This window comes from Scleropages formosus, chromosome 6 (assembly GCF_900964775.1).
Source record: "Scleropages formosus chromosome 6, fSclFor1.1, whole genome shotgun sequence".
Taxonomy (NCBI): Eukaryota; Metazoa; Chordata; class Actinopteri; order Osteoglossiformes; family Osteoglossidae; genus Scleropages; species Scleropages formosus.
Window position 1 is genome coordinate 4305563 of NC_041811.1, and position 12136 is coordinate 4317698.

The 12136-nt window shown below is 44.9% G+C and overlaps 1 protein-coding gene across 6 annotated transcripts in view; it reads left to right on the top strand.

Annotated features, from left to right (window-relative positions):
- Window positions 1–5545: 5545 nt before the first annotated feature.
- Window positions 5546–12136, top strand: part of kansl3 (KAT8 regulatory NSL complex subunit 3) — a 48952-nt gene continuing 42361 nt past the window's right edge. For 3 of the 6 annotated variants that reach the window (XM_018734493.2, XM_018734496.2, XM_018734497.2), the window contains exons 1-8: window positions 5546–5916; window positions 6461–6734; window positions 8285–8455; window positions 8558–8648; window positions 9267–9452; window positions 10194–10340; window positions 10491–10607; window positions 10926–11027. In XM_018734493.2, the coding sequence (XP_018590009.1) occupies window positions 6523–6734; window positions 8285–8455; window positions 8558–8648; window positions 9267–9452; window positions 10194–10340; window positions 10491–10607; window positions 10926–11027 (1026 nt within the window). In that variant the 5' untranslated portion in view covers window positions 5546–5916; window positions 6461–6522. The remainder of the gene's footprint in view (window positions 5917–6460; window positions 6735–8284; window positions 8456–8557; window positions 8649–9266; window positions 9453–10193; window positions 10341–10490; window positions 10608–10925; window positions 11028–12136) is intronic. The other 3 variants (XM_018734495.2, XM_018734498.2, XM_018734494.2) reach the window with 2 other exon arrangements.

Genomic DNA, 12136 nt, shown 5'->3' on the forward strand with positions numbered 1-12136 from the left:
AGACCGGGTTGGTGGTCCCTCTTTTTAAGAAGGGGGACCGGAGATTGTGTTCCAACTACAGGGGGATCACACTCCTTAGCCTCCCTGGGAAAGTCTATGCCAGGGTACTGGAAAGGAGAATCCAACCGATAGTCGAACCTCGGATTCAGGAGGAGCAATGCGGTTTTCGCCCTGGCCGTGGAACACTGGACCAGCTCTATACCCTCACTAGGGTACTGGAGGGTTCGTGGGAGTTTGCCCAACCAGTCCATATGTGTTTTGTGGACCTGGAGAAGGCATTCGACCGTGTCCCTCGTGGCATCCTATGGGGGGTACTCCGGGATTATGGGGTTCGGGGCTCGTTGCTACGGGCTGTTCGTTCCCTGTATGACCGGAGCAGGAGCTTGGTTCGCATTGCCGGCAGTAAGTCAGACCTGTTCCCGGTGCATGTTGGACTCCGCCAGGGCTGCCATTTGTCACTGATTCTGTTCATTATCTTTATGGACAGAATTTCTAGGCACAGCCAGGGAACGGAGGGTGTCTGTTTTGGTGGCCGCGAGATCTCGTCTCTGCTTTTTGCGGACGATGTGGTCCTGTTGGCTTCATCAAGTCAAGACTTGCAGCGTGCACTGGGGAGGTTTGCAGCCGAGTGCGAAGCGGCGGGGATGAGAATCAGCACCTCGAAATCCGAGGCCATGGTTCTCAGTCGGAAAAAGGTGGATTGCCCCCTCCGGGTTAGGGGGGAGTTGCTCCCTCAAGTGGAGGAGTTTAAGTATCTCGGGGTCTTGTTCACGAGTGAGGGAAAAATGGAGCGGCAGGTTGACAGACGGATCGGTGCGGCGTCCGCAGTAATGCGGTCATTGTACCGGTCTGTTGTGGTGAAGAGGGAGCTGAGTCGTAAGGTGAAGCTCTCAATTTACCAGTCGATCTACGTTCCTACCCTCACCTATGGTCATGAACTCTGGATCATGACCGAAAGAATGAGATCGCGGATACAAGCGGCAGAAATGAGTTTCCTCCGCAGAGTGGCTGGGCGCACCCTTAGGGATAGGATGAGGAGCTCAGTCACCCGGGAGGAGCTCGGAGTAGAGCCGCTGCTCCTCCGCATCGAGAGGAGCCAGTTGAGGTGGCTCGGGCATCTGTTCTGGATGCCTCCTGGACGCCTCCCTGGGGAGGTGTTCCGGGCTTGTCCCGCTGGGAGGAGGCCTCGGGGCAGACCTAGGACACGTTGGAGAAACTATGTCTCCCAGCTGGCCTGGGAACGCCTTGGGGTTCCCCCAGAGGAACTGGAGGAGGTGTGCGGGGAGAGGGAAGTCTGGAGGACTCTGCTCGGACTGCTGCCCCCGCGACCCGGCCCCGGATAAGCGGAGGAAGATGGATGGATGGATGGTTCGTAATAACAAATGGGCACTACTTTGCCATGCTCATCAAAACATTGCCGTCTACATAGCTCATTTGAGAAACTTGTCTCCTCAGCACTCCTGAGTGAACCCACAACAATCTATCTGTCCTTCCAAGTCCCTCACCCTCTTCAATCCCTCGTTCCTGCTGACGCCCACAGCTCCCAACACTTGCATCACCTCCTCGACTACAACATTGGATTCTCCCCAAGACCTATGTGCATCGATCGTCCTATGCCTGTCCCCGACCACGAATCTCGCTTGCTCCCTTGTGTACCAACAATAAAGATTCTGCAACTGGGTCCACACCTACCTCAGTCTCCTGCCTGCGGTGGTGTCTCCAACACAACTTTGGGATGCGTGTACTGTTACTTCCCCAATTGCAGGGTATGACTCTCGCTAGGGTGAGGAGAGGCCCAGTTAGCGTTGTGCAGCTATACTGTTATACTGTGTGAGTACAAACCTCCCATGCATCACACTTAGCAACCTCAGCCCCTTTTCCTTTCCTCCAAAAAAAAACATTCACACCCACACAGGAACTGTCACAACATTCAGGTGAAATAAACCCCAACAAACATTAATATAAAATGTCGACACAAATAAACATTGCAGTATTCACACCAACAAAGAAAACGAACACTTTTTTTGTGCCCGGGTTTTTTCTTTTTTTTATGACTCAGTCTTTGGTACCGTCGTCTCGTTGGCGCGCTTTAGTCTGGAGCTCCTTGTCCACCACGGGGGAAATTCCCGCCGTTACTCATGGTTTTCGTGCGGTGCAGGAAACCGACAGCGACCTGTCCTCACATCCACCCTCTCTCCAGCAAGGGTGGAGCGATGACGGCGAGTCCTGGCGACACTCTCTCTGGGTCCAGTCGCGCTGGCCAAACCCTAACACTTCCACTGCCCAACAACTCCGGAAAAAAACTAGTCTAGGTGCAACGCGGTGTCTCCCACACACGTGCTCCGTTCCCTCTCTTTCTCTTAAACTAAACTACTCAAACCTAACGCATGCCGGCTAGTTGTGTTGCTTGCGCCGTTTTTTTCCAAACACCCGAGCGAGAACGAATCCAAACCGGCTTGTTCTCCTCGCCCGGTCTCCAAAAAAAAAAACTCCCTTTCTCCCCACGCGGTGTTCCAACAACTCTTTCCTACTCCATCTTCTTCCCCTTCTCTCCCGGAACATCCCGCCCCACAAGGTCGCGAGCACTTTCCCCACCAGCACTGATTGGGCAGTCCCTAAATGACATTTCTCCCACCAATAAACACCAAAAAAACGTACAATATAGGAATAACAAAAACGTCACGTTACAAAACCATAACCCTCTGCATATTTATATAACTATTTTCCACCCCAAATATCCAACTACACATGGGAACAAGTTGCATAGGGGCTACATTTATTATCTCTTTCTTTGTCTCTCTCTATTGTAAATACTGTCGTTACATGTATTATTATTGTTATCATTATTACATTGTATTATTGTTATTACCGTATTACATTTACATTTATTCATTTAGCAAACGCTTTTCTCCAAAGTGACATACATCTCATAGAAAATACTATTTGTACATTACATTAGGAGAAAAAGAGACATAGTTGCAGACGTGATTCTTAAGTACACTTAGTTTCTTTCACCATATGCACCATATCATATGTTCATCACACAAGTAGCTGCATAAAAATTTATCAGAATGTCAATGATTCCTGATCACCTTCCTAGTTTTTGTGCAATACATATAAACATTTACATTACATTACAGGAGTAGCTGCGTCAAAGATTGATCCAGGCATGATCTTAAAGTTATACTGCATGAACATTTACACATTACATGAACTTAATAGATCATGGGCAAAGTGAGTCCAGAAGAGGTGAGTTTTAACACCCTTTTTAAATGAGGACAAAGATTCAGCAGTTAGAGGGGGAGGTCATTCCACCACAATGGAGCCAGAACCAAGAACCTCCATGCTTTACCTTTGGTGTCTGGGACCACCAAGCGGACAGATGTGGAAGAGCGTAGCAGTCTGACTGGGGTATGGCGGATTATCAAGTCTTGTAGATAGCTGGGAGCAGTTCTATTGATGCATTTGTAGGCCATAACCAGGGTCTCAAATTTGATCTGGGCAGCTATAGGAAGCCAGTGCAGAGAAACAAGTAGAGGGGATAGATGGGAACGATTAGGCAAGTCAAACACAACTTGTGCAGCAGTGTTCTGTATCAGTTTTAGAGGTTTGATGGCAGCAGCAGGAAGGCCAGACAGGAGAGAGTTGCAGTAGTCCAGACAGGATGTCACCATGGCCTGGTCAAGTAGCTGCGCAGAGTCTGTTGTGAGGTAAGGATGGATCCTGTGGATGTAATGCAGGATGTATCTGCAGGTCCAGGGTGTGGCTTCAATGTGCTGAGAGAAAGATAGACGTGAGTCAGTCATCACTCCCAGATGCTTAGGCAAGGAGGTAGGTAAAATGAATGAGTTGTCCAGTCTGATTGAGAGATCATGACAGGAAGACAGGCCAGCTGGGAAGTGAAGAATCTCTATTTTGGAGAGGTTGAGTTGGAGGTGGTGATCAGACATCCATGCGGAGATGTCCGACAGGCAGGCAGCGATGCCTGCAGAAATGTCTGATGCTCCAGGTGAGAAGGAGAGGAAGAACTTCACATCATCAGTGTAGCAGTGATATTTAAATCCATGGGAAGCAATGATGGCGCCGAGGGAGGAGGTGTACATCATGAAGAGCAGAGAAGCCAGTGCCGAGCCCTGCAAAACACCAGTTGAGAGAGGTAGAAGAGAAGAACAGGAGCCCCTCCAGACCGCTTGATAGGTTTGTTAGATAGGTAGGACTCAAACCATCTTAGTGCTGTTCCTTTAATCCTAAATTGACTAAGAGAGGACAGTAGAATCTGGTGGATGACAGTGTCGAATGCTGCAGACTGGCAGTTCCCAGAGTCCCATGGAGAGGTTGAAACAGGATGGAGGGCTTGACAGACGAGGATGAACCAGGTTACTGTAGCAGCGGGAGTGTCTATTATTATTTTAAAGATGTTTTAGGGTATCTGGAAGTGTTTCATGTTTTTTATGCATAGAAAGATACACTATATACTTTATACTAAGGCAAACATTTGACTAATTGACGTTAGACACAAACCGTAGCTAACTGTTCTGACTTACGTAGAAAGCTGACTTAAAGACATACTGAGGAACAGAATTTGTTCATAATCCGGGGACTCCCTGTAATGACAAGTGTTGAGGTGAAACCCAGGTGCACAATTTATTTACAAAGGGAGAAATACTAGTGTAGGAGAGAAGGCTTGAGAAAGAACTATAACAACGTAGTGGCTTGCAGGTTTGGGACGTTGGGGCTAATGGCAGGAACAAGAACAAGGACAGAAAAGAAAAAATGAGGCTGTAATGTTTGCCAATAGCAGGGGTGCGGTGGCACAGTGGGTTGGACCACAGTCCTGCTCTCCGGTGGGTCTGGGGTTCCAGTCCCGCTTGGGGTGCCTTGTGACGGACTGGCGTCCCGTCCTGGGTGTGTCCCCTCCCCCTCTGGCCTTACGCCCTGTGTTACCAGGTAGGCTCTGGTTCCCCGCGACCCCGTATGGGACAAGCGGTTCTGAAAATGTGTGTGTGTGTGTGTGTGTGTGTGTGTGTGTGTGTGTGTGTGTGTGTGTTTGCGTTTGCCAATATTGGTCAGTAGTTGCATGCTCCCTTTTAACATTCTGCGCTGTTGGATTGTGCCATGCTTCTTTTATCCTGGCTGAGTTGATTGAACAGGTGCAGGAGGCTGCACTCGGAGGTCTGCCGAGTGTGTTTCTGGGGTTCATGGCAGAAAATATAAATGAGTTCCTGAATTCCAAAATTGAGACCAATGTATGCTACAATCTCATCAAATCCTATTACATTGGGCATGGTTAATTAAATTGCTTATTATAACACAACATAACCAGGCATTTTCCTTTCATTAATTATGCTGTAATACTGTGTGGCTGTCTACCAGCGCAACCTTACACACTTGCACCTACTTTCATCATCCATAAAATTTACTGTGAGTGAGACGCTTCTACTTTTATCCAGTCCAGGTTTTACTCTCAAGTGGCAACCCTTCGTCTACTATACGTCAGGCGGGCTCAGCCGTGAGCCAATCTAAATCCTGTTCTGGTTCTCGGATTCGAGGTGTGTGCAGTCCTCGTTTTTCTGACAGAGAAGTATCGATCCCTTCTGTTATTTAATTCGAAGTTTAGTCTGAGTCTAGACTAGATCCAGTCCAGTGAGATCGGCTCTTTTGTCATACTCTAGTCCAACTCCAACCCGAATCCAGTTCTACCCCAGTCCAGGTTTTAGTGATAGGTAGCATTGTGGCGCGCTGGTGAAACGCAAGCACGGAGTTCCGCTTACCAACAAAAAGGTTTGCGTCAGAGTGGAACTACATACCTTATGTGAACACTAATTTATTAATCTTTATTCGTAAGATAACTGCTGAACAGAACAAGCTGGTTTGTGATTATTATTGTCATCCAAGGAGGATTTTGTATCGCAGTGAGTAAGTAACCCCGCCCGCAGGAGGTGTTGTAGAAAAATATTGTATCTTTCACACACACCGAAAATATGTATTATTACATTATCAAACGTGGCTGGCTCCTGCTCCGTTTGCAATTGTTTTAACCGAGTGTTTTTGGGGCGCAGTAGGCCGCGGAAGCCAGGATGTTTCCTGCTAGCGCAGACCGGCCTTCCAGTTTTGTAGACCCACAGCTTGCCGGCCGTTGCCCGGACTCGGCATGCGTGTGAATTTCATATGCTGCATTAGACATGTATCTTTTCTTACCATGATGAAAGTATGACACTAACTAAATGCCGAATAAAAATGCATGAATGCCCATGGCGTGTGCTGCTGGAACATTATTTGTGTGTGATTTTGTTTGAACCTCATTATAATTACATTATTATGTTATATATCTGTAAACATATGAAAGATATACACTAGTAAACATTTTTAGTAGCGCATCTTCTTGTTCTTCTTGTTCTTGTGCATATACTTAGCTGAAAACCCTTCGTGTGATGTGTTTCTGACTGTGTGTCTATGTTAGTACTGAGGGTGCCCTGCTGAGACTCCTTCCTCCGTTACCCTGCCTACTCCCCCCGGGACGCCATGCACCGTGGTAGCGAACGGGACTTCCAGTCATCAGCACGGAGGATGGGCACCTCACTGCTTTTCCAGCTGTCGGCGCACGAACGGGAGCTCGACCTTGTGTGCCTCGACCATAGCTATGCCAAGCCATGGAGTGCCCACCCAGATGCTAGCAGTGCACGGCCTACACGCATGCTTTTTGTCACCCCGCGTCGGCAGCAGGAAACTACCATGTAAGAGAAGGCACAGCCTGGCCTGGGCCCACCTCAACCGACCCAATTCGGCCTGATCTGCTGTATTTGCCTGTACTTAAAGGCTCACGTTTTTCATCTCTGTACCGCAGCATGTTAGGCTGACCTTGTGATTGACATTACTGTGGCTCCTCATGTTACCAATATTCAAGTTACAAATTTTTAAAACTAAAAAAATTTTCCCTGCTTACTTATTTTAATGGTATTTTATCTGTTTCCTAAAAATTTCTGTTTTCAGTGCAGCAAACATGATCTGTTTACTTCTATAGCAGTAAACAGCATCCCAAACTAAATGTCAATTTTTGATCACCTCAATTCATCTCACTTAGTGTTCACAGCTCTGCCTGTAGTTCCTGAGAGATGGTGATTAGGATCTGTAACAAGATGTGGAGTGTTGCATATGTTTATAGGATGATTAAACAGTAAGCAGTGAAAACTATTATGTACCTCAAAGTTAAAGGAGTTCTAAATTAAAAAATCTGACTTTATTATACAGTGCTACTTGAAAAGTAGGTGAATCCTTAGTTTTACCACAAAATCATTGTTTTTTAATCAGAACCAGTCTTTTTCATCTAACATAATAGATAATTTCCAATTCCATATGTTGCTTTAGAGGAAATATGTGTAGCAGAAAAATAGAAGTAGTGCTGGTGCAAAAAATGTGAACCCCAAGTTGCATTGGTTAAACTAAGTAGGCATAAATAGAATCAGGTCTGTAAATCATAATCATGCATTCACTTTATACATTTATTTTGAGATTTAGATTGTATAAGTATTTTTGAAAATGTTTATTTGTATAGGGTTGACATACTTTCAAGCAGCACTGTAACCTAATCTGACATTTCTACAGAATCTAATCAGTAAATAAAGGTGTTAATGTTTATGCGCCATAACTTTATGATCATGCCCGGATAAGCCTTTACACAGCTGCTACTCCTGTATTGTACGTAAATGTTTGTATCGCCCAAAAAAATAATAAATTTGTCGGAAGGTGATCAGGAATCGTCTATTGAGTTTTATGCAGCTACTCATGTGATGAACATTGGTGCAAGTATAGTGGGGAAAAAAAACTAACTTAAGAATCACATGTCTGCAGCTGTGTCTCTTTCTCCTAATGTAATGCACAAATTGTATTCTCTGAGATGTACATCGCTTTGGAGGAAAGCATCTGCTAAATGAATAAATGTACATGAAGGTACATATCAGTTTTATTTATTGTATCTCACTGTTAAGAGTAAATACTGTTTCAAAATGAATTAAAAAGACTTCTGATCTCGGGTGTATTCATAAGATGAGGAACTAGTGTATATTAGCTGTTTTGAATGGTTGACTGTACTCCCCAGAAAACTTTTTTAAAGAAAATCCCAAAATAAAGTACAGGAAAGATAGGCATGAATTTATTCAGTATTATGCCCCAAGCACTCAGTTTTTTCTCAGACACCTTCAATGCCAGTTTGTCGTCATGGTTTTGTGTGCTCTGTGGGTCATGACTAATTTTTCTACTTGGGTGTGTCCCGTGCTGCCCCCTGCAGGGAGACTGACACTTCAATTGATGTGGAGACAGTCACACCTGCAGCTATGCCCCTTTATGACAACCAGAAGGCACGCAGTGTGATGAACGAATGCGAACGACATGTATTGTTTGCCCGCACGGCCGCTGATGCCCCGCCGCCACCTGATGATTGGGAGGAGCACGTTAACAAGTGAGCTTCCGTTTGGCCTGGGTTCAACTTGCTGTTTTTATTGCTGCTTCGACTTTGGAAAGAGGATTTTTTTCTGATGCCATGGTCTCAACTGTCTCATAGGGTGGGCTGGTCCATGGCTCAGAATAAACTGTTCAACAAAGTGGTGAAGGCACTGCAGGCTGAGCGACAGGCCCGGCTGGCCAACGAGGGGGTAAGTTCTCACTGTGGAGGTCTGGCAGAGGTGGAATGTTGAACCATTGAGCAACAGAATTTGTCACTTGGCCTTTATTGTATAGCAGTAGAATGATGATATACCTATCAGTTCTGTCATTTTACTATAATGGGTCAGAGTGAATGATACCAAGACAGCCAAAGTGTCCGTGCCCCGTCTGGTTCCCCAGCCTGTCCAAAATGAATCATAGTCTCTCCATTCTTCTTTTCTGTTTGGTAAAAAATGTGTTATTTTGGAAATAAATAGTTTAAAACCATCATGCCTATTTTAAAATCTATACAATAAAAGTTTCATCATTAAAAAACATTGACAGCACAAAAAACAAAAATAATTTCAAATAAAGAATAAGGTACACAAATGCAAGAAACTAAACTAAATGCCTGAACACAGAACACACACTCATCCATCAGGTAGCCATAATAATTTAGTGCAAAGGTGAATAGTTAATAAAATATTTGCCGTATTGTGGCTTTAGTTATAATAGTTAATAGAATCAATTAAATATTTAACACTAGTTTGACCTGGATTCTGTTGGATCCCCTTCGTGATCAGTCCTCCCCTCCTGTCCTTTCTTCCCTGTCTTATGTTTGTGCTCAGGCATGCAACGAGCCAGTGCTGCGGCGCATCGCTGTGGACAAGTGTGCTCGGAAGGTGCGGCACGCGCTGGCTGCTGTCAGCTGGGACACCAAGCTCATCCAGTGGCTCCATGGAACCCTGGTAGAATCGCTCAGCCTGGCCATGCTAGCTGCCTACTTGGATGTGCTGCAAACCCTCAAGAGCAAGGTGACAAGGGAATCTGTGGCGCTTCCTGGCTTTGGGACCTTCTAATTTTTGAAGACTAAATACCCTGGCATGTTGTGTTATGAATTGTTAAAGATGAAATTAGGAATGTTCAAAGATTTTGTGCAGTGTTTTACTAAATAACATTCTAGTTTTTAAGTTTCATTTTCTTCACCAGTCTGTTTTCTGAAATTTTAATCTGATACCTATGTCAAACATTTTTCATAACCTAACCTGTGATGTAGTGTTAAAAGTGTACAAATTGACAAGTTGAATAACAAAAGATGGTTTGTATTTATTCATTTAGCTGACACTTTTCTACAAAGCGCCTTATGTTCTTAAGACAGTTACAGTGATCATCCCATTTATACAGGTGGTTTATTTTTACTTGAGCAATTTATGATAAGTTCCTTGCTCAAGAGTACTACAGCAGGAGGTGTGGTTTGAACCTGGGTCCTTTGAGCCCAAAGACTGTGGCTTTAGTCAGTATCATGCCTTTGACTCTCCTTCTGTATTGGGTTTATGTTGTGAGAAGTCAGTGTAGGAAGAAACTGTGATGACTGTGTACCATGGTGTTTCTTAGACACACTGTGGGAGATCAGCATCCCACATCAGGATGGATCACCTATGGCTTTGTTCATGTTCGATGGCCAACAACAGCTCAGTTGCTCTTTGACTTTTGTCATTGGAGGACCGTGACTTCTCCACTGTCTAAAGTGAACGGCTCTCTTTTCCCCTCCACTGGACGGTCCCATACAGGTTCCCACGCTGATTGACCGCATGCTGCTGTCCTCCTCCGTGAAGACAGGTGCCACTGGAGCAGAGGCGCTCTCGCTCCTGCTTAAGCGGCCATGGGACCCAGCTGTCGGGGTGCTCTCTCACAATAAGCCGGTATTGGGGGTGGGGCCACCTTTGGCTTTTATGTACTGGGAAGGTGGAGCCTCTCCTGGTTGGCGTTTGTAGTGTAGTGGTGTGCTTTGCTTGATTCCATCCATGGTGGCATCTGCACTGATGTGGTACTGTGTGTGTCTCTCTTCCCAGAGCAAGCTCCCCGGTTCCCCGCTGATCCTGATTACACCTTCAGGGCCCACAAGCCCTGCCTTCTCAACCTCCCGACGCCTGCGCTTCTGGCAATCGCAGTTGTCCTGCTTGGGCAAGGTCAGGGTGTGCTCTGTCACATAAACCACCCTCTCATACACACAGTATGCTCACTTGCTCGAACACTCAGTCTTGTTCTCTGCAGTATTTGATTTTATTAAATGATATCAACAATGTCATAGCGCTACAAAATTTCAGCTCTTGGTTTTTGGTGTTGTGACTGATAAACCAGCATTAGCGAAAGACTGCAGGTGGTGTGGTTAAGGAACTAGTCCTTTGATCAGAAAATGGGACACTGAAATCCTGGTATGCGATCATTCTTTACATGTAATTAAAAAAATAACAATTAAATGTCTTTGGGTTGGTCTCTGGTGTCAGGTGATCCCCATCTCCACACACCTGGTAAACAGCGGAAGCAACGTGGGCATTGCGCAGTGCCTCGAACACATGATTGGAGGTGTGCGTGCCAAAGTCCGTGAGGTGAGGTCACATTCTTTGTTTCTACACTGAAGAGTCTGTCCCCTGATAGTGTTTCTACGTAACTGTGATAGAAATCAACAGGTAACCTAGTGGTTACAGCTGTTGCCTTGCAGGCTATGGCCCTGGTTTGAATTCCTTCCCCAGTTTTGAATCTTCACTCCTGATGTAGTGTTTTTGGTCAAGGTACTTACCCTTAATTAATATAGGAAAAATTACCCATCTTTATAGATAGGTAAATTAGTGTAAGAAGTTTAGTGTATAAATAGCAGTGTAAGTCACCTTGGTGAATAAGGTGTGTGGGCTAGTAACACTACATAGTATCCATTGTAAGTCACATTGGAGAAAAGCATCTGCTAAGTGAATAAATGTAAATATAACATTGTATATCACAGATTGTCTGTGTTGCAGAAAAAATGTCAGATAAATTTAATAAATAATACTAAATGTGACCAGAAATAGAAGTCAGTTTCTTTTTGCTGTTGCTAAAAATAGAATATTGTATGACAACAAAGAGTTAAATTAAAAAAAAAAAAAAAGACACTGTTTAAATGGGCTATTCAGGGTTCGGAGGTTGTTTGGCTGTTGGTGTTTGCTCTCTGAGGAAGTGCAGTTAATCAGAATGAACTTTACTGCCAAGTATGTTCACGCATACAAGGAATTTGTCTTGGTGACAGAAACTTCCACAGCACACACAGAATGACAGTGACAAGACACAGATGGGAAGACAGAATATGTGAATGAAGGATTAAAAAAAATATATAAAAAATATAAAGTACCCAATATACAAAAATACAGGTTTGTTCTATAGAAATGCAATGGAGTGTTAGTAAGAGATGTGATGTGATAAATAGATATAAATATAAATAGCATTGTGTATTGCACTGGTTTACTCTCTAGGGGGGATTTAGCTGTTCATGAGGTAGATGGTCTGAGGAAAGAAACTTTTCTTGTGCCTGGCTGTCTTGGTGCTCAGTACTCTGTAGCGCCGGCCAGATGGCAAAGGTTCGAAGAGGAAGTGGCCTGGATTTGAGGGGTCTAGAATGATTTTGCTAGCCCTTTTACTGACTCTGGACGAGTGCAGTTCTTGGAGAGCTGGGGGGGTGTGCCAG